This window comes from Acipenser ruthenus, chromosome 37, assembly GCF_902713425.1.
Source record: "Acipenser ruthenus chromosome 37, fAciRut3.2 maternal haplotype, whole genome shotgun sequence".
Taxonomy (NCBI): domain Eukaryota; kingdom Metazoa; phylum Chordata; class Actinopteri; order Acipenseriformes; family Acipenseridae; genus Acipenser; species Acipenser ruthenus.
In genome coordinates this window covers 6,300,448-6,323,739 of record NC_081225.1, presented here as the reverse complement: position 1 = coordinate 6,323,739, position 23,292 = coordinate 6,300,448, and the positions used below count along the sequence as shown (strand labels likewise).

Below are 23,292 nucleotides of genomic sequence, written 5' to 3'. Positions count from 1 at the left end.
AAGCTGTCTGTCAGGCATCTCCAACCCTGGTCCTGGAGGGCTGGTGTCCCTCCTGGTTTTTGTTCTAACAGTATACTAAATTAATTGGACCAATTAAGCTTCTAATAAGGACATTAGTCAAATTAAGTAATTTAGGGTACAGTTTGAACAAAAACCAGGAGGGACAGTGGCCCTCCAGGACCAGGATCAGGGACCCCTGGTGCAAGTGATCCAGACAAAAATATAACCGTAAACACATTTTAAACATGTCTTGATACACGAACATTTGTTTGGTTTATAATATCATTAATATCCTCTGCAGCGATCATTAGTTCTCAGTAAATTACCTTGGGCCCCATTTTCAAAGTGTTTACTCCAGTCTACGTAATGCAATGTAAGTTCTCTTAAGCACTCGCAAGGTGTTTTTCTTTATCATCTTGTAACATTTACATGATTTTTTTCTCCTTTTAAAAGAGTTATTTAAAGACTGGAGGAAATGCTTTGAAAATATGGCCCCTTGTCTTCTGTTAAGTGCCATTGCCTTTGTATTGGGGCACTCAACTGTTGATGCAGTTAATTATGTTTAGAGCTTCTGATTTTCAGGTTTTAACGGATAAAACCTGATAAAACACCTCCAATACAAAAAAAAAGAAATCGGTGGATAGCCAATAAACACCGGAAATGGTTAATCAATTCACGTTAACTTTTACCCTTTTCCCATTAAAAAATAAAACATACTACAAAAATAATAATAAATACATTTACCAGTGCTGCTGGGCAATGTCCCGCCTTCCTGACTTGGATCTATCATTGATTCGTTCTGAACACTTTAAACCCACCCCAACTCTTGAGTGACAGCACATTCCTACATTTCTATTGGAGACTCCGCCTGCGAGATTTAAAACGAGATTACAATCAGGATGGAGGCTTGTTAGCGGGATTTAAAGCTGTATTACAGTTAAAATACAGGGGATTTAAAACAGAATTGTGGCGAAATGTACAAAAATGCCTACATACAAAAACCCCAGAAGAATGTGCCCGTGACCATAGGGATTTCGTTAAGACAGTAAAGGAAAGAAGGTACAACTTAAGTGAGCAAGTACTATCAAGTTACTACTATACATATTTTGAAAGATAAAAAAAGCTCACGTATTTTGGAAAGTAACCGAAAACACTTAATTTCATACAGTATATCAAAAACGAAAGCCCCCAAAAAAAACGATTTACATAAAAGTCGAAAAAAGCTAAAAACAGCACCGAAAAATACAATTACTAAAACCCGAAAAACAGAAGCCCTCATTATGTTGCAGGTAATTGCTGCTGCGTTTAATATTTATGCTTAAGTATGATAAATATAATGATGTCAATTGTTTTGCAGGTGGCTCTGCTCCATGATTGGCATGTTGATTGTGGGTGTTAGTCTCATCTGTGTAAGTCCCCTGAGCTCTTCTATTAGCAATTTGGTTTCTATTTCATAATTTTCACTGAACATTTACTTTTTAAATGTTATTACAGGTCCCCTTAGCAAAAGATATCTACGGACTCATTGGTCCAAATGGGGGTCTTGGTTTTGCAATCGGTAAGTATAGTGAAGATATGTTTAATGCATTACTATTTTGTACGCCCTATGATTCTATTAGCAATATGTTAGATATAGTGTGATTTAATAGCGACGGTGCTTGTACAACAATTAGATTAAATGCGTAAAAAGCAAGGCTTTGAAAAATTATCAAGAAAACAAATGCATGAGTTAATCAGGGGTGTCAAACTCCAGTCCTCGAGGGCCGCAGGGTCTTCTGGTTTTCATTCCACCTTAAGCTCTCAATGAAGATCTAATTATTTATTCAATTGGACATATTTCATATTTTTCAAAGTCTTTTACAGTTGATGATTTAAAAAATCAAGGTACACGACCTATGAAACATGTTGAGACCTGGAGAGAAGTGTTAAATGTGTCCAATTAATCAAATCATTAGACCAATTAAGTAATTGAAAGCTCGGGAGGAACGAAAACCAGAAGACACTGCGGCCCTCCAGGAACTGAGTTTGACACTCCTGAGTTAAATGAACACTGGATGCATTCTCCGAGCTTCAGTCGTCATTTGAATTTTCCTTTTCTATTTGATGTGGTTTTCAATCATTGCAAGTTGTTCTGGGATCTGTTGCTCCCCAGTATTGAATAGTTATCTGGCTTAGAGCTGATTTTGAGGTAGTGCCTACAAAGGTACCACGAAATATTCCTGTCAGGACAATTGAGGAAGTCAGCACCTCCGGTCACTTTTTTTTAAAGTAACAAATAATGCTTATTCACTGCCAAACATGAACTACTTTAGATGTGTAATGGCTGCAGTATACTATACTGACCTTAGGTTTAGGGTTTCGGTGTTGGGAGAGGATTATTCATTGTTTTATTAACAATAATATGATAACCAATCAGAGTGCTGTGTCCTGACAGGAACATTTGGTGGTACCTTTGTAAGGACAGCAACTGTGAGCTGCTTTCCTCTTTCCATGCAAATCATTTGACAACGGGACCTTTGAACTCTGCCAGCCCCGCCTACACCGCCTACACCCCCATATATAGTTATAGAAAAGTCACATGATTCAAATGGAATGAGGAAGGCTGTTCAAACCAGACAAGCTCAAGCATCTCAAAACCAGGTGAAGGCAGAATAGAGAAGAAATAAGCTAAATTCAAAACACTCTTTTTGTGCTTAATCTGTTTAAGACAACACAAATTGTGTTACACATACAGCGAGGTCTGCTAACCCAAGTGATGCTGTCCATAATCAGACACACTCTGTGCTGATCGTAACATGTACTTTTTAAAGACTAGTGATCACTTTAAATTCTTATTATTTGTTTATTTAGCAGACACCTTTATCCAAGACGACTTACAGAGACTAGGTTGTGTGAACTATGCATTAGCTGCAGAGTCACTTAAAAGTCTCACCAAAAGACGGAGCACAAGGAGGTTAAGGGACTTGCTCAGGATCACACAATGAGTCAGTGGCTGAGGTGGGATTTGAACCAGGGACCTCCTGATTACAAGCCTGTTTCTTTAACCACTGGACCACACAGCCTCCTATTCTCCTAAATGAATTAAAAACTCATTAGTCCTAGAACTGTACAGGATACATGAACACATTTAAAGGTCTGTGCAAATGGTGTTTAATATAATGTAGTAGTGGAACAGCCACAAAGAATTAGCTTTAAATAGACTGAAATTAACATCTATTGAATTAACCAGCATCTGGAAGTTATCAAGGGTAGATTGATTTACAAAGGACTATTTCTTATCTCAAGCACATTAACTAGTTTTGATGGATTTCCATGCACCAAGAAGCTCTTTCAGCCATTTTGTACTGATAGCAATAGAAAGTAGTGATTGCATTCTTTGTTTTTCTAGTTATTATTTTTCTATGATTCAACTTGAGTAATCAAAGTGTTGTATACTGCGTTTACACCTGCCACTTTTAGGACGGCTTAAAGTACATGATACAAATAAAATAAATCCAGTACATTTTACCTAATATATATTGCCATAATTCCATAGGTCTCAGATTTTCCTACATGAAAAACGCATAGATTATGGTAAAGGTGAATTCGATTTTTTTTAGCTGTTTGAAAATAATCTAATGCTCCTTGCAGATATTTCAGTGCTGTATGTCCGGTCACCATTGAAAATAGGAAAAGCAGTGAATGGTACTCAAATGTGAACCAGTTCTTTTATAAAAAAAAATTTTTCGCTCAGGAAGTTGTCTAAAAAAGTGAAACATTATGAATTGTTTATTCTACAAGGACTGACAGAAGCAACTCAACAGGAAGTGTAAAATGGGAACGAATGCAAGAGACGCTGTTTACAAATGCCTTTTTCATCTAAGAAAATGTGATATCTACAAAGTGACTGCAATCATTTTTTTGTTAGCTATATTTACTTGAATTATTTTTGGTAGTGTGATTAAAAAGTGACAAAAACTAGTTCTATTGCCTCTGTTAGATCATGGTGATGTGGCAAGACTACCTCCCTGCTGCACAGAAGTAGCAATGGTTCTCATTGCAATCGAGGAATACAGCCACGGTCAAATGTTTTGCATCACCTAGAATTTTAGGATTGAGGAGTAATAAAATTAAAAAAACTATATGAACATAATTTTGATCTTTTATTTAACATTCTATAATCAAAGAAACTACAAAATAATATAAAAGCCTATCGGAAGTACAGTATGTCGTATGCCACATTTTTCAATTTGTCAGTTTTTCATTAAGTATATGGAAAACTACAAAGCGGTGTGTAATTCAGTATGTTAATGTAACATTATTCAGCAGCTTTCATTCAACTTCATGAAGCAAGTTAATTCGCTAATTCTATAGGGGGATGCAAAACGTTTGGTCATAGCTGTGGGTTCCATTGGTCGGTATAGGGTTTCAGTAAGAGTTCTGTTCATTGACTTGTTCAATTTTCTACAGGTATGGTGGACTCCTCAATGATGCCCATTATGGGATATCTGGTGGACCTTCGCCATGCGTCTGTGTATGGTAGTGTCTATGCCATTGCAGATGTTGCCTTTTGCCTCGGATTTGCAATTGGTAAGTAATGTACAGTCATCAAACAGCATCCAGGACTGCCGGCCATGCGCTTCCATTCACCTTGTCGTTTTCAAAGAAGCGCATGCTATAACAAACATGTATTCTCATTTAAAACAAGGTTCATAAGAAATAAGAAAACTGAAACAGCAGGCATGGAAATCTGGGTCAACCCTCAAATGGCAGTGCAGGTCTAACTAATCTCAGGCTAACTACTGCACACAAAGAGGTCTATTTTAATGATCTACACAGTGGTGGGTGTAATACTGATACCACTTAGCTCTTCCTAAGGACAAATGATTTACCTAAGGTAAAAGCAGAAGAAACTGTAGGTATTTGTATATTGCTTTGGCAAGGGTTGTTGTGCCTCCCTGTCTGAGCTGTGTGTGAACAGCACCTGTCATACCTACACTTACAGTTCCTGATTAGTACACCAAAGAAGGCACCAGCTGAGACTTTGTGACTTTATTAGTAAGTGTAAACCTATTGCTTAAATGTAATATTAATACACACTCCCAATAAATATTTATTTTCTCTTGTCTTTCAGGTCCTTCCACTGGTGGAGCGATTGTTAGAGCCATAGGGTTTCCAAGCCTCATGGTAATAATTGGGATTATTAATATATTGTACGCACCCTTGTGCTGCTTCTTAAGGAACCCAGCAGCAAGAGAAGAAAAAATGGTGAGTAAATTAAGCAGTAAAATATCACAGAGGTGCTACTGACACTGTCATCATAGCTGCTGAAATCATTGCATCAGTCTTCTGTCATGCATTTACTTTTTCTATTTACATTGAAATAGCACAAATGCCATAAACTATCTGGTAATTAAATATTATAAAAGATGACGTCCAGGTTAAAGAAAGCTCTCTTTGCAGGTCTTACTTTCAAGTAGTTTAGCACCTCCTTGGTCATTTCACCTGGAGGGAAAAATTGTTTCTACCCATCACCCTCTCTGCTTTTCCTCATGACTGACCACAAAGCCTGCTGAGTAGACTAATAGAGCTGCATTGTGGCTCACCTAGAAAGGTTATGTGGCTCATGGGATTTGGAGCTTGCTGGTTCAAATCCAGGTTGTACTAAGTTGCCGATCTTGGCTGGGGACCTGTGGAGTTGGCCTTTAAGCTCCATGTGGGGTTGGTTTGACTTGCCATCTGGGCAGCCACTGTGGTTTCAGGGTTTAGCTTGGCAGGAGAAAAGAGGCTACTGAAAAGGCAATGGGAACAGAGGTCTCTGACTATACAGCAGAGAGGTGACAGTTAAGACATTTTGGAAAAGGGATGCTGTTTAGCTTAGTGAAATAGATCCTAACGTGTTCAGTACTAAACCACACCAAGAAAGTAGAGTTCTGTACAAGCATGCCTCGTTTCATAATCACTGTCCATTCTTTGTGTATTTTATTGACAATGCATTTTCTTTCACTTAGGCAATTCTGAACCATGAGTGTCCCATGCCTACCAAAAGCTACAGAACCCAGAATACCTGCCACGATTTTCCACTGAGTGATGAAAGCTTTGATGAGGAGAGCAAAGAGTGATTTTTTGGAAGTTGTCCTTAACTCACCCCTCCCCCTCAATATTGTGTTCTATTATAATTAACCCTCCACCCCTCCCCCTCAATATTGTGTTCTATTTTGTATTTGTAGACCCTCCCCTCCCCCAAAGTTCCACCATCACAAGACACAGTCAGTATGCACTCTAAGATCTCTGCTTCAGATCATTAACAGAAGAATGTACTCGAAACATTTACCAAACCAGAAACCTATTGTGGAAGGGTGGGGGTATTCACTGACAGGGGAGTCAGAAGATTTTATTTGTAAACACCGCACAGGTGCCCAGATTTATTTATTTTACTTCTTTATTTTTTTTTTATTTAGATTAGCCCGCAGAGGGCGCTGTTGTCCATGGTCTGGATACTGCCGACAGTAAACCAGGACCACGGGGTTACCAACACAGGTATCCCAATACGTGCACCTTCAAGTGCTCAAAAATAATAATGAAAACAGAAGGCGAAAGAAAAGGGGAAAATAAAACACAGTAATAAAACTACAAACAAAAGTGCTGCTTATGCAGTGCCCCCACTGCCACTAATCCGGTCAGCATGGGTCTCCGTCCTACACTCAGCTGTGCTATACACTGGGGTTGGTCAGGGTTCCCCGTACCTCTACACATGTCCCCTCGGGTACGTATTTATCTATATTGCTCTGTGAAAATTTGTTTTTTTTTTTGTTTTTTTTTTTATGAAAGGCTGCCCCCTCAGCCGGGCTTGCCTGCTCCTTGTTTCACTCTGGCCTCTTCTGCCAGCGACACTGTATTTCCTCCAACACGGCCACCCGAGTGCACAACCAAGCCAGTTCTTATGGGCCGAGCAGTCTCCCAAGGCCCGCCCTTCAGCCACTCGGAGAGAGGGAAAGCACACACACCCTCTTCCCCACCTCTCCGTGTCATCGCCATGACAGACAGGCGGATCCCACGAGACTGCTGCCCTCTACCTGCAGTAATACAAATGTGCCAGACAGTCAGTCCAGATCTCCCCTGTTACATCTATATACAGACCTTTTTGTTTATTGAATTATTTACATTTTTGATGTAGTTATTTGTCCGTGCTGTATTGACTGCACTAGACTGTCCTTTCAAATTACATTTTAAACCTTTATTTATTTCTATGAACGTATTTATTTATTTACCCTGTATGTCTTCTATATGTCCCTAAAGCAGGTGGGGCAAGGGTAACAGCAGTGCCAATTCCCTTACAGAAAATACGTTTTGTAATATAGTGGGGCATGCTATAGTTTTGTAAGTTATGTTTATTTAATATATATATTTTTGCCAGTACTTCTTAACAGCTTTACATTTATGCATGCACATAGCAAGAAGTAATATTGGATGGGCTCCCTAGTGGCACATCTAGTAAAAGCACTCGCGTAGAGTGCTGGATGCGCCCTATAGTCTAGACGTCGCTGGTTCAAGTCCAGGCTATTCCTTTGCCGACCGTGGACGGGAGCTCCCAGGGGGCGGCGCACAAGTGGCCGAGCGCTGCCCGGTGGGAGGGAGGGTTAGGTCGGCCAGGGTGTCCTCGGCTCACCGCGCACCAGCGACCCCTGTGGTCTGGCCGTGCGTCTGCGGGCTTGCCTGTAAGCTGCCCAGGACTGCATTGTCCTCTGACGCTGTAGCTCTAGGTGGCTGCATGGTGAGTCTGCAGTGTGTAAAAAAAGCAGGCGGCTAATGGCACACACTTCGGAGGAGAGCGTGTGTTCGTCTTCGCCCCTCCCAAGTCAGCACAGGGGTGGTAGCGGTGAGCTGAGCTAAACAAAATAATTGGCCACTACCATATTGGGGAGAAAATAACAAAAAACTAATTAACGACTACTAAATTAAAAAAAAAAAAAGAAGTAATATTGGATGAATCTTAGGACCTCATTTACTAAAGGGCACTAAATTTAGAGTTAATGTGCATGTAAAGTAGTGAGCCTAACGTGCATGATAAATCTAAATTGACTGCCCCATTTACTAACAGAGAACACAATTTAGTGCAAGCAATAATATAATGTTCACGATAATGTCCGACACTACACGTGACCACGTCATATCAAAAGCCCCAGCAGTCTAGGCATATCTTTTGGTAAGTAGCTTATTGTGAAGGTGGAGGTGGCTTACATTGATCGGAAATGAGTGATCAGCTGAACCAGCACTCGGCAGCAGGACAGGCAGAGGCAACGGAAAGCGAAACTGCACTGCTTACCTTTTAATTTTAACATGTATTCCTTGTGTGATGTAAAAAAAAATAGAAAAAAGCCTTTTTCCTTTCTCCTTTAATGCATATACAATAAAAGTCATGTTGTGAATGCCATATTTTTCTGTTTGTTCTGTTTACTCGAGAAATATTGATCAAGTCTTTTCCTTGTCGGCATTGTCACCCTGCAGCGCAGGCTCCATGAATCGGGGTGACAGTGCTATGTAAGTACAATCGATAGCACCCATAACACTGGGGAAGCCAGCAACCTGGTGGAAGCCTCACATCTCGTAAACCTGTCCATTGCGTGGGAAATGTAATATAATTCCCTGTGAGCTTTAGCAGGTCATACTGTTGTATTATACACATGAGTAGCCACAGCTTTTAATGGCTGGGAGCGTGTGAATCTAACTAAACATAATCCTAGTGCACTGGACAAATGTGACAGCTGATTTGACTTAGAAAAAGACTGAAGGGACACAAACCTAAAAATAAGTTATGATATGCAAACACTCACAGAAGATATTGTAGTGGCCGGATGTATATGGGTTCAGCGGGAAGAAATAGGCAGACAACAGTGTGCAGTGAAAACTGCTATTTTTATTTAACTTCTTTTTGTATCAATGGATCTTTTCGCGCATTTATCTTATCTCTCTCGCTCTCTATACAGTACTATACTAGTCCCAACTCAACTCTCCTCAGTTGGCACGCAGCACTCCTTTTGATGGATGCGGACTCCGTCCACTCATCACCATTGTCCCATCGGTATCCCCTTGCATTCACACATACACACACACAGAAACTGACAGGCAGGTAGGCTTCTCAGTGAAAGACAGGAGAGTGATTAGCAGGTGAAACACACTCAACAGCGCACAAACATCACACCAACAAGGCAAATTCCCAACCCCATCCCCAGTCCATTATTAAGTACATATTTTCACCGGTCGCTTGTTGCAGCTGCTCCACCATAAAGGCCCTTACACACCAGACGCGACACGACAAAGCAACGCGAGAAAATCAATAAAACCTATGCTTTTTAATAGCGTCCTTCACACCAAAGATGACACGACAAGCGACGTCGCCACGACACAAATTCCAACGTGAGCGATGGAAAAAATACAACCTGGTCCTATTTTTGCGAATTCGTTGCGCGACAACTACACAACTGAGCAATCAGGGAACAGCTTCATGTCATGTGGTTTGAAATCAAGACCTGTTTCACTTTGTGACGGGTGACCACCACTGTGTATTTTATTATTTATGTAGGTATTCATTTATTATTATTATTACTACTACTACGACTACTACTATTACTACTATTATTATTATATAAACTGTTGGAAAACATGGAACAAGTATTGAATAGAAGTTTGCTACGCATGAGGAATGGCGGCTGTATTCATGTTATTTTTCTGAAAAGTGATTTAACATTGGATAGAAAAAACTGTTAGTTCCAAAAATGCAAGCACTGCTGTAATAGATGAAGACTGGCTATATACTCTGGGTATATAGATACTTGCACTGCATTGACTCCGAGCAAGCAAGTAATAGCAGCTTCATTGAGCAATGGATGGTAGCAGAGAGCTGAGAAAAACACCAAGTTAACGTGTATTTAACTATACTTAAACAACTGCACATTAGAAGTAAATTGAAGGCAATGTGGTAGAGAAGTTAAGATTCTTTTGTGTCAAAGCAAATGGCTGGCCAGCAGCACACGGCTGTACAAACAAGTCCTTTGATCTCCAGCCCTGACATGAAAGAAGCTTGCCCTTCGGGAGTCCACTAGGGTATAAAACTAGTTAAACAGGTTTTTGCTTAGAAAATACAGCTGGTTTATGAGGGGGTCATAAAGCTAGTTTTCAAGGGGACCAAAAGAAGAGACCAGGCTCTAAGACTTCAGAGAGATCCAAAAAGAGATAATGCCACTGGGATCAAAGGGTCTTAGGCAAATCAGAGAGATAGGAACAAAGAAGATGACAAAAACCAGATGTATGGACCTTTGTGGCACCAGGGTCTGAAGAAGGCACTGAGTTCAGAGATCTTCACACTAGATCACACACACACACACACACACACACACACACACACACACACACACACATAATGATAATGAGTTGTACCTTTTCTATTGGTTAAGTGTCAGAGAAAGCGGAGGAGAGAGACACCTATGCAGAAGGGTATTTAATGTCATGCAACGATTGTAAGAACGAGTATTCTGTTTGTCCTGTACCTGGGACCAGACTCCCTGCATATTTCAATAAACCTAACAACTGAGTGAAGAAAAGGACTCTGTGCATTTTCTTGAATCTACTTACTCATCATCCTCTTTTTTAAGTTACATCATAAACATACTGTGTTTTTGTGCGGACGGACGAAAGCCGTCCGATATGATTATTTATTATTTAAGATGACTGCGAAAAGCCATGCATTTGTGTTTTGTTTATTTATTTAAAAACCTTGTGCAGAAGGTGACCATCTCCCAAGTTAATTCCATGATTAATTGTTGACAATCCTGAGATGGTCACATTATATAAAAACCTGCAGCTTTCTGCGCTCCTGGAGAGAGTGTCAGAGGCGAGACGTGAGAGAAACAATTGACAGCTCACTTGGTGGCCGCACAGTAAAAAAACAAAAACAATACATCTTAATGTACCTGAAAATGTCTATAGAAATTGTATGTAGGCCAATATACTGAAATATACTACTTTACACAAAACACAGTACCCCCACTGCATGATTCCTAGTCATCAATAAGTAAGCAGGCATGGTTTCAATCAATTGATCAACATATTACTTAATGTATTTTATAGTACAAAATAGGCAGATATAACTTACAGATAATAGATAAGATATGCTTGGTACCCACTGCTGCAACGCTAGTGTGGGAACGCACAGTGCTGCACAGTACACAGTGCACAGTACTTGGTGCGCACGGGGATCAGCACGCACGGTGCTTGGTACTACATTAGTGCACAGTCATAAAGTGCTGCACGGTACGCGGTGCACAAGGTGCCCACGGTGCCCACGGATCTCAGTGCATGGTGTGCGGTGTTAGGTACCCTCTGCTACAGCGCTAGTGGGTGAGCGCACGCCATTCGCACTTAGCCATTGCTTGAGTGCAGTGCAAGTGGTGTTTAGTGCACGGCCAATGCACAACACCAGGCCCATGTCAGGCAAGTCAGGGTTCCACCCCTGCAAGGCCTGCAATGCCAATATCCCGCAAGAGGGCAAACATACCCTCTGTGCGCGGTGCTTGGGCGTTCAACATGCCACCTTGGCCCTTCGAGGGGGACGTGGCCTGTAGCATCTGTGAGGCTTTCCAGCCCTCTGTGAAAGAAGCTTGTTTGGAGAGGGCCACGAGGGTGAGCTCCGCGCCTTCTATGGCCGGACCATCAGCAGCTCTTGGAGCCCCAGAGCCCCTCCTCCATGACCTGTCCCAGGAGCCCCTGCTAGACATCCCCGATGCACAGGCCGCCCGCAGTCGCTCATTATCTCCAAGCAGACAAGGGACATTATGGACCTCAAGGCCCAGATGGCCCAGGTCCTAGAGCTCTTGGCTAAACAGTAGGCGGCGGCCCAGGCCCCTGTCCAGGCCCTGTTGCGGCCCCAGTTTCCATACCCCCCTCCCCCGGGGGAGTTCAGGGTGGATGGGAAGAGGACACGTCCTCCATAGCGGCCTCTGGGGAAGAGGCCTCCTTCTCCTGACATGCAGGTGGGCGAGCCCCTACTGAGGAAGAACCTGGCTTCAAGGTAGCCTCGGAAGCCAGTGCCCCCCTGTTGTCCAGCTCGGTTTCGGCATTTACGGGATGCGCTGTAGCTTTCCTGCAGGTCCCCTGGACACCAGCGGCAGAACCACGCCGGTCAGTTTTCCGGATGCAGGCGATGGCTCCTCGCCCTCAGAAGTTCCTTGCATTCCCAGACTTCGTGGAGGAGGTACGTTCCTCCTGGGATCGTCCGACCCCAGGTCTTAGCGTGCTTAAACAGGCCACACCACTTGCCCCCTTAGAAGGCGCGGATAAGCTTGGCCTACCGGAGTTCCCCCCAGTTGACTCCACCATCGCGGCCCTAGTTAAGGCCTCACTGGTGGGTGGGTTGGCTCGAGACCCGGCGTGCCCGAACCCTCAATGTAAGGTGACAGAAACACATCTCAAGCAGGCATATGCAGCAGAGGCGCAGGCAACTCACCTGTCTAATACAGCGAGTGTGCTTACTGCTTACATGGATAGTGTAGTGCGGGCATTGAGATGCTACGTGCATAGGACAAGAGCTCTGCGTCAATCTGACCAGCTCTTCATCTGTGGACCCTAGGACAACTCCTCTCTAAGCAGCGTCTGTCATATTGGATTGTGGATACAGTCTCGACTGCATATAGGAGGCTGTGTGGTCCAGTGGTTAAAGAAACGGCCTTGTAACCAGGAGGTCCCCGGTTCAAATCCCACCTCAGCCACTGACTCATTGTGTGACCCTGAGCAAGTCACTTAACCTCCTTGTGCTCCGTCTTTCGGGTGAGACGTAATTGTAAGTGACTCTGCAGCTGATGCATTGTTCACACACCCTAGTCTCTGTAAGTCGCCTTGGATAAAGGCGTCTGCTAAATAAACAAATAATAATAATAATAATATAATAGTGCTGGCTTGCCCCCACCTGGTAGGGTAGCCGCACACTCCACTAGAGGGTTGGCTACATCTTGGGCCCTCTTCAGAAGTGCCTTGATGACTGATATTTGTACTGTGGCTAGCTGGGCTACGCCACATACCTTCTCCAGGTTCTAGCGTCTTAATGTGGTAGACCCTGCCTTGCCTTCTGTAGGCACAAGGCTCCTTGACAGTGTAAGTTCACACCACTAACGTCTGGGTTAGACAGTGCTCCTGCGTCCCTCACATGCTGCCGTTCCTTTTCCCTCACAACGGCTCTGGTATACATTATCCATACCTAATGTTGTTGGTGGTCGTCTTCGAATTGAAAGGGAACGCTAGGTTACTTACCATAACCCTGGTTCCCTGAAAGAGAAGACGACCACCAACCGCGAAGTCGCATTGGTCGCCCTCACGGGTTTGATGGAAAAAGAGAAATGGCTTCCTTTGGATGAGAGTTTTATACCCTCAGTGCATCATCTCAGGAAGGGGCCTATCGGCAGCTCTGGTATAGAGAGCTCAGCAATACCTACTCAATGGGCAGGCATATCCCATACGTAATGTCATTGGTGGTCGTCTTCTCTTTCAGGGAACCAGGGTTACAGTAAGTAACCTAACGACATGGATAATTATGTTGACAACCTACGTGACCAAAAAATGAATAGATTCAAACTAAAATTAGGTGTTTAGGTTTAAAGCAATGCCCATACAACCTGCCGGGCGACTTCTGGGTCCACAGGGGATTGTTAATGTTCATTTGTTGTTCAGTTTTTAATTTGTAATGCTCTTCATTGTGTGCCCTATCTGTGGGTGTTTCTGACTGCATGATAACCTTCGTGTGTCTGAACAATTAACACGTTTGTTTTTTTTATCAGAAATAAAAATGACTCAGAAATTCTATAACAATGCATTAAACCCATAATATTAATTAAAGGTTGATGTAGGTGAGATGAAATGAAATACATTTTCAAATGTATTTTTTTTTCATTTTTTATTTTGAACAATATCAAACGAACAACAACTTTTGTCAATGTTACATATTTATCTGGGAATTTAACAGAAGCCCTTCAAAGACTAGGCTTTTTTCACTACATTGAAAAACAAAAGTACTGAATCCATCTTTCATGGTGTGACAGGGCAGAGCCCTGTCTGTGTATATAGTGTGTTGTTGTGAGATTGTGTCCATGTGAGAATGTTTGTTTGATTGATTAAAACTTGTGTGAGTGCATGTGCGATTCAAATCCGTGTGTGTGTGTGTGTTGTTTAGATAATTGTTTGGTTTATTGTTTGTGATTGTGTAATGCATGAATATATATATATATATATATATATATATATATATATATATATATATATATATATATAATATTTTGCAACTTACTCTTGAAAACAATGCGAGTGTATCAGTTAAATATGCCAATATACACCAAACATAAGACAATACTACACTAACAAATGACATACATACATTCAAGAGCTACCCACAGAAAATGTTCATGCAAAAGTTTCCTTGAACCCAGACAAGTGGTTTGCAAGTTAAGACTGTAGAGAGCAATATCATTTAATCTTTGTATGTAGGCCTACTGTATAAACGTAATTTAAAATGTATGTCGGGCTAAACAAACAAACAAAATAAAAATACTTAAAAATAAATGACAATGCATGATTTAACCACAAAACAAAAACATTCCAGACACATTCAAATATAAAAATAAATAAAAACACCTGCATATACACATGTAGATAGATAGATAGATAGATGAACCAAGAAAGTTTATTTTTCGATTCATATTCAGATCACACTAATTTTTATTATAAAAAGTGTCACCTACTAAATGAAAATTTTGAATATGTGTCCATAGTTTTATTTATTATATTATATGTTCTTCGATATTTTTGCAAAAAATAAATTATATATATATATATTTTATATATATATCCTTACTGCTGTGCAAGTAAACATTTTCCAGGGCGCGTTATGTTATATTATGCCATTTGGGTGCAATGTGAAACAGAATGAGATGCATTAGATGTAAGAGCTGTATGCAATTTAAAAACACTTTACCTTGATGACTATTGAGTACAAATGTATAATTACACAATAATTATTTTCTCACACACTGTATAGTATAGTGTATAGTGGTATTTAAATGTATTTACCAGCTCTTTACAGGAGCAAGTGCCTCAATGGACTGAACTGGGCCTATAGCTCTAAACATTGTTTTTAATTCATTTATCACACAAACACATTCCACATTTACGGAAGTGTCCGTATATGTTAACTACATCATCATGTTAATAAAGTATTATAGAAATAAATAGGTCTACTTAAAAACAGACTGTGTGACTTACACAGATTGGGGGGCTGCTCTACGTGGCAGCAATACGCTTCCATAATGTTGTGAAAATAAATAAATATTTTTTTAAGTGTGTATGTTCAGATATAATTTATAAATCTAATTACAAGATTTAACATTTAGCTAAATATTTAACTGGCCAGCTAAATCTGGAGTTTTAAATCTGTGAAAATATTAACACTTTTTTTTTACACATGGCACCCCATAACTTGACACTTCTTTTCTCGCACACTTGATAACAATGCTCATTACATGTTCTAATTAGAGAAAACATCCACAGCAAAAGGATGGCTGTTTTTTAAAAATGTAGTACTAGAGGCACAAAACAATTACATCCCAGAAGTAGACAAATCTAAATCTAAAACAAAATGGCCAAAATGTTTTAATAGATCTGTGACAGGGTGGCTGGGCGGTGGCGTCATGGCAGAATCAGGAATGTAAACACAACTGACACCAACAGTACTGCAGTTAAAGGCGGCGCCGTTTTATTTAAATACAAAAATAAATCAAAGGTTTAAACAAAAAGAAACTACCTCACAGAGCTCAAATAAAACAGGTCAGGCTGGGCAGTAGCCTTCACTGTTCCTGTATTATTATTATTATTATTATTATTATTAATATTATTATATGCAGGTGACCATCTCCCGATTAGCAACAAATTAATCACTTAATTAATTCGGGAGATGGCCACCTTCAGCACAAGTTTATTAATCATTCCTGGCAGAGCACCAATCTCGTCTCTGCCAGAACACGTTTTAAAATAAACAAAACATATTTAAAATACAAAAATAATAACAAAACACACAGCGCTTCGCCATCATATAAATACATATTAATAATAATAACAATAACAATAATAATAATAATAATAATAATAATAATAATAATAATAATAATAATAATAATAATACAAAACCAATACAAAATAACACAGGGTAAGAGGGGGAAACCCTGTTCTAAAAATAAATAAATACATTTACACAGCAGGGCTCTCTACTGCCCTGCTACAAGATCAATTAAAAAAAGATACTCAGCAAAAAAGACACTTTACAGAGCGTTTTAAAGGGACCAAAAACAAAGTACACAGAAAGAGTACTTGGAACTGCAAACACAAGTCAAAAAGGAAGTTAGAAAGGCCAAGTGAGAGATAGAAATGAACAATGCTAAGTGGGCTAAAACCAATTCCAAAATGTTTTTCCAATATTATAACAGCAAGAGAACATTCAAAGAGGAGGTTAAATGTCTAAGAGACACAAATGGCAAAATCATAGATGAAGAAAAAAACAACAAATATATTAAATGATTACTTTTCACAAGTTTTCACAAAGGAGGGTACAAACAACATGCCCCACATGTCGACCTGTTCCTATTCAGTTTTAAATAACTTTAGCATAACAGAGGTGTTAAAGGGACTAGGAGCTCTTAAAATAAACAAATCCCCTGGGCCGGATGAGATCCTCCCAATAGTACTCAAAGAAATGAAAGAAGTTATTTACAAACCGCTAACCAAGATCATGCAACAGTCTCTTGACACAGGGGTTGTACCAACAGACGGGAAAATTGCAAACTGATCCACAAAAAGGGAGACAAAACCGAACCAGGTAACTACAGACCAATAAGCCTGACTTCTATTATATGTAAACTTATGGAAACTATACTAAGATCAAAAATGGAAAATTACCTATATGGTAGACAGTCAGCATGGTTTTAGGAAAGGGAGATAATGTCTAACTAGCCTGCTTGATTTTTCTGAGGATGCAACATCAACAATGGATAACTGCAAAGCATATGTGTGGCAAAGTGCCCCCCCCTGTGTATGTTATGTTACGTGTTGTGTGTAAATGTTGGTGTATAGGCATTGGTACACGGGATATAAGCGGTCTGTGTTTCACGTGTGTGTAAATTGTATATTTGTATTTAGGCACGGGGATGGCACATCACATCACGTGCAAGTAAAAAGTAATATGTGAGCACGGGGAATTGCACTTTAATTAATTCACGTGCAGTTGTACCGAGATTCCAATTGAATGATTGACTAGCAATCGAATCTCGGTACAACTGCATAAAACTAGCTGCATGTTTTCACTCACTGGGGGTTGGTGTTCGGTGAGTGGAGAACGGGTTAGTAGACGGAGGGTATTGTAATAAGTAGTAAAAGAAGCTCACCGTGTTTGTCTGTGTAATCCGTTTTGTTTGTCTGTTTATTTTGGCTCAAGTGCCGTGTCCTGTTTTGTGTTCTGTTTGTTAAACCTTTTTATTTATTTGTTATTAAACGCTGAGTGCAACCATCGCACTCAGTTTCTCATCATCACCGTCTGTCTGTGTGTTTCTCTCTCTCTCTGGTCTGAGTTCCTCCCTGCAGCCGTCTTTGTCACACGTGGTGTCAGAACCGGGACAACAGCGCCTCCAGGGCTCAGGCCAGAGCGGGAACCGCAGTTTTTTTTGTGGAAAAGTAAATAAAAAAAAAATAAATAAAAAAAAAAAATGGAAGGCTGGAACTGGAGAGACGGCTGCAGTGAGCTGGAGGATCTCCTCGGCAGGTTGGAGGACCAAGGTTGGTGCCTTGCCTGCGGGGTGTATGGGCACACGGTGGCTGTCTGCCCCTTCCAGGAAGAGGAGGAGGAACCAGCCCAAAGGAGGAAGGTGAGCAGAAGGAGGCAGAGAGGGGGAAAAGTGAGGAGGAAGCAGAGGGAGCCAAGGTGGTGCACCATGTGCATTGCTTATGGGCATGAGGACGAGGACTGCCCAGAGCAGGAGCCAGGGGAGGAGGAGCCCGAACGTCCTGCGCCTGAGTGGGAGGAGCCCGAACGTCCTGCGCCTGAGTGGGAGGAGCCCGAACGTCCTGCGCCTGAGTGGGAGGAGCCCGAACGTCCTGCGCCTGAGTGGGAGGAGCCCGAACGTCCTGCGCCTGAGTGGGAGGAGTCGGTGCGTCCACGTCCCAAGAGGGAGGAGTCGGTGCGTCCACGTCCCAAGAGGGAGGAGTCGGTGCGTCCACGTCCCAAGAGGGAGGAGTCGGTGCGTCCACGGCCCGAGAGGGAGGAGTCGGTGCGTCCACGGCCCGAGAGGGAGGAGTCGGTGCGTCCACGGCCCGAGAGGGAGGAGTCGGTGCGTCCACGGCCCGAGAGGGAGGAGTCGGTGCGTCCTGTGTCCGGAGGGGAGGAGCTGAAGGCCCAAACCCCTATTTTTTTTTGGGAGGGACGAGGGCGTGAAGCTCAGGCTCCACAGCAGCCGCTGTTTTTGCTGCTGAAGGGAGCCCAGCGGAGACGCCCGCCACCAGCTCTACCCCCGCTGTCGGAGGAGCCGGCAGCGCCACCAGCCCTACCCCCGCTGTCGGAGGAGCCGGCAGCGCCATCACCACCACACGAGGGAGAGGAGCAGGAGCTGCCTCTGCCTCCACCACCTGAGGGAGAGGAGCAGGAGCTGCCTCTGCCTCCACCACCACCCGAGGGAGAGGAGCAGGAGCTGCCTCTGCCTCCACCACCACCACCCGAGGGAGAGGAGCAGGAGCTGCCTCTGCCTCCACCACCACCCGAGGGAGAGGAGCAGGAGCTGCCTCTGCCTCCACCACCACCCGAGGGAGAGGAGCAGGAGCTGCCTCTGCCTCCACCACCTGAGGGAGAGGAGCAGGAGCTGCCTCTGCCTCCACCACCACCACCCGAGGGAGAGGAGCAGCAGCTGCCTCTGCCTCCACCACCACCACCCGAGGGAGAGGAGCAGGAGCTGCCTCTGCCTCCACCACCACCCGAGGGAGAGGAGCAGGAGCTGCCTCTGCCTCCACCACCACCCGAGGGAGAGGAGCAGGAGCTGCCTCTGCCTCCACCACCCGAGGGAGAGGAGCAGGAGCTGCCTCTGCCTCCACCACCACCCGAGGGAGAGGAGCAGGAGCTGCCTCTGCCTCCACCACCCGAGGGAGAGGAGCAGGAGCTGCCTCTGCCTCTGCCTCCACCTCCCGAGGGTCCGCTGCTGCTGCCGTCGCCTGAGGTCATCGAGGGTCCTGCTTCGCCTGGGGTCGCCGGGGCCTCTGCTTTGCCTCGGGTCGCTACACTGTGGCCGGAGCTCCATGAAGGGGAGCTGCCGGCCATAAAGAAAGAGGGGGAGGTCAGGAGACCAGCTCCCCCAGCTGCACTTTCGCGGCAGCAGATAGTGTGGCTGAAGCCCCGGAAGAGGGAGCTGCCAGCCACGAACAATTGGGGGGGTGCCAGACATTCCACCATGGCCACCCCCAGAAACAACTTGCTTCCCCCTCTTCCGGGACTTTGGGACTGAGGGGGGAGGTGGCCATTGAGGCCATGTGTGCGTTGCACAAGGGGGGGTATATGTGGCAAAGTGCCCCCCCCTGTGTATGTTATGTTACGTGTTGTGTGTAAATGTTGGTGTATAGGCATTGGTACACGGGATATAAGCGGTCTGTGTTTCACGTGTGTGTAAATTGTATATTTGTATTTAGGCACGGGGATGGCACATCACATCACGTGCAAGTAAAAAGTAATATGTGAGCACGGGGAATTGCACTTTAATTAATTCACGTGCAGTTGTACCGAGATTCCAATTGAATGATTGACTAGCAATCGAATCTCGGTACAACTGCATAAAAGCTGCATGTTTTCACTCACTGGGGGTTGGTGTTCGGTGAGTGGAGAACGGGTTAGTAGACGGAGGGTATTGTAATAAGTAGTAAAAGAAGCTCACCGTGTTTGTCTGTGTAATCCGTTTTGTTTGTCTGTTTATTTTGGCTCAAGTGCCGTGTCCTGTTTTGTGTTCTGTTTGTTAAACCTTTTTATTTATTTGTTATTAAACGCTGAGTGCAACCATCGCACTCAGTTTCTCATCATCACCGTCTGTCTGTGTGTTTCTCTCTCTCTCTGGTCTGAGTTCCTCCCTGCAGCCGTCTTTGTCACAATATGACATGGTTTATTTAGATTTCCAGAAAGCTTTTGACAAAGTTCTGCATAAAAGATTAATTCTCAAACTGAACGCGTAGGGATTCAAGGACATGCATGCATATGGATTAGGGAGTGGTTAACATGTAGAAAACAGAAAGTACTGATTAAAAGAGAAACCTCAAAATGGAGCGAGGTAACCAGTGGAGTACCACAGGGATAAGTATTAGGTAATCTGCTCTTCCTAATCTACATTAATTACTTAGATTCTGGTATAGTAAGCAAAGTTGTTAAATTTTCAGATGACACAAAAATAGGAGGAGTGGCAAACACAGTTGCAGAAGCAAAGGTCATTCAAAATGATCTAGACAGCATTCAGAACTGGACAAAAACATGCAAATGACATTTAATAGAGAAAAGTGTAAGGTACTGCACGCAAGCAATAAAATGTGCATTATAAATATCATATGGGAGATACTGAAATTGAAGAAGGGAACTATGAAAAAGACCTAGGAGTTTATGATGACTCAGAAATGTCTTCATCTAGACAATGTGGGGAAGCTATAAAAAAGGCCAGCAAGATGCTCGGATATATTGTGAAAAGTGTTGAATTTAAATCAAGGGAAGTAATGTTAAAACTTTACAATGCATTAGTAAGACCTCATCTAGAATATTGTGTTCAATTCTGGTCACCTCGTTACAAAAAGGATATTGCTGCTCTATAAAGAGTTCAAAGAAGAGCAACCAGAATTATTCTGAGTTTAAAAGGCATGTTGTATGCAGACAGGCTAAAAGAATTGAATCTGTTCAGTCTTGAACAAAGAAGACTACATGGTGATCTGATTCAAGCATTCAAAATTCTAAAAGGTATTGACAGTGTCGACCCAGGGGACTTTTTCAACCTGAAAAAAGAAACAAGGACCAGGGGTCACAAATGGAGATTAGATAAAGGGGCATTCAGAACAGAAAATAGGAGGCACTTTTTTACACAGAGAATTGTGAGGGTCTGGAACCAACTCCCCAGTAATGTTGTGGGAACACCCTGGGATCCTTCAAGAAGCTGCTTGATGAGATTCTGGGATCAATAAGCTACTAACAACCAAACAAGCAAGTCTCGTTTGTAAACTTTCTTATGTTCTTATGTTCTTACGTTGATGCAGAATCCAGTGTAAGAAAATGAGTACGTCTGCATTTCTTTCTTTAATTTTTTCCAGCACTCTGCTAGCCAGTCCACTCTTTTTTCCAGTCATATATGTTGTAATCCCAGTTTGTTTCTTCCATGGTAATTCTGCACTTTCCATGGCTTCTTGAAGTTAAACAAAGTCATTTCCAGTGGTTGTGTTGTTCATGCTTAAAAGCTCTTCAATTACATTAAAGTTAATATTACCTGCCATTTCACTAACACGCTCAGCAACCATGTTACGAGACAGACTGACATGAGATTTCTTCAGGGCATACTGCATCAGCTGTTTTAAGCATGCACCTTTTAACAAATTCATCGTCTGAAAAAGGTTTGGCAGCACATGCAATTTCTTAACAATACAACTGGCATCCACACACTTTCATTTTTTTTTTTTCAGGAAAACCTTTTGTTGACATGCCATAGCTTCTTTCATTTTCAGTAAACACCCTGTCCCTGTGTTTATATGTATTATTTTGTATTTGTGGCGTGTTATTATTATTTAAATGTATGTATGCATTGGTGCACGCGGTGTGGTGTTATTAGTGTTTAATATGTATGTATTTGTGCACAGGTGGCAGGGAAAGGTTAATTGCCACTTCACAAGCAGACTGTGCCTGGGCCTGACTGAATGACTATTAAGCAATTGAGCCCAGGCACAGCAGCATAAATGAATCAGAAACCTCTCAGTCTAGGTGGGGTGTTCAGAGGTGGAACGTGAGTGAAAGAGAACTAAAAGGATGAGAATAACAATTGCTACTCGTGCTGGCTTTTACCAGCATGATACTTCTTTGTTTTGTCTTGTTGAATTATTGTCTGTTTTGTTTTGGACATCATGCCTTTTGTTTTGTGTGGTTTTGCTTTTTTTAAATATTTAATTTGTTTAATTAATCCACGCAACAGCACTTCATACCCCGCAGCATCTTCCAGGATTATTTTTAATTGCAATTTCTGGTCTAAGTGGTGGAAGCCAGGAATCTTGCTGGTGAATCTAGAGTAGGAAATGTTTCTGACTGTTGTATTTGCTGCAGTCTAGAGCAAAGTGTTTCTCTGTTTCTACCTCCCCACTATTGCACTGGCCAGATAGGTGCCTATCTCTTGATCTCCAGGTCTGCCTGTCAACCAGTTTCCTCTTCAAGATTGTAGTCGCTCATCCTGTATTTTGTCAGGGTCGGTTTCATTTTAGGGTCTTTTATTTCAGTTAGATATTCAGCAAGGGAATCATTTCTGTTTAACATTTTGTAGCATTCTAGTTTTTTTTGTATTTATTTGGTCAGTGTAATAGTTACTATAATTGTTTGTGTGTTTGTTTTGTGGTGGTAGGAATCAGGGTCACTCTGTTTTAAATTTGATTTTGATTAAAAGTGGTCATTGTCCAAGCTCTGCTCGACAGCCACTGTTTGGGGCATTTCTGTGGAGGTTCAGGAAGTTTTTGCAAAACTAAGTTTTTTGGGGGAAAATAAAACCTTTTGTTTTTTCTAAGTTTACCTCCATAGCCCAGGTTTCTGTTGCAAGCCCTGCCCTGTGGGAGACAGTAAGAGCAGGTCCTCAGCATAGAGCAGGCACCTTACATGTCATCTAGAGCAAATCCAGGAGTGGAGGACTGTTCTAGTTCTGTAGCCAGCTGATTGATATAAATATGTGATTAACTGCTTATTCATGGCTGTGGAGGCTACAAGCCTGTTAAGGGTTAACTATTATGCGTCTCGAGACAAGCGGTTATAGGTGTCTTCCTGAGGTGTAAGCATCTATATGTTAATTGCCCACACGCAAAACCTGTTTCAAGATGTATGGGTTACTGTGGGAGTCACGAGCTGAAGAACGGCTATTAGGGAATGGAGAAGAGAAGTTATTTCTATTTGCTTGCCTGGCTGTACACGGCTACTTGGATCTGTACTGGTAAGCTGTGAACTATATTATTTACTCCAATAATAACTGGAATTGT

The 23,292-nt window shown here is 42.4% G+C and overlaps 1 protein-coding gene across 2 annotated transcripts in view; it reads left to right on the top strand.

Annotated features, from left to right (window-relative positions):
• Positions 1-7,955, top strand: part of LOC117397944 (chromaffin granule amine transporter-like) — a 37,271-nt gene extending 29,316 nt beyond the window's left edge. For both annotated transcript variants that reach the window (XM_059008607.1, XM_059008608.1), the window contains exons 12-16: positions 1,358-1,409; positions 1,495-1,558; positions 4,450-4,569; positions 5,114-5,247; positions 5,991-7,955. In XM_059008607.1, coding sequence (XP_058864590.1) covers positions 1,358-1,409; positions 1,495-1,558; positions 4,450-4,569; positions 5,114-5,247; positions 5,991-6,101 — 481 coding nt within the window. In that variant the 3' untranslated portion in view covers positions 6,102-7,955. The remainder of the gene's footprint in view (positions 1-1,357; positions 1,410-1,494; positions 1,559-4,449; positions 4,570-5,113; positions 5,248-5,990) is intronic.
• The last annotated feature ends 15,337 nt before the right edge of the window (positions 7,956-23,292 follow it).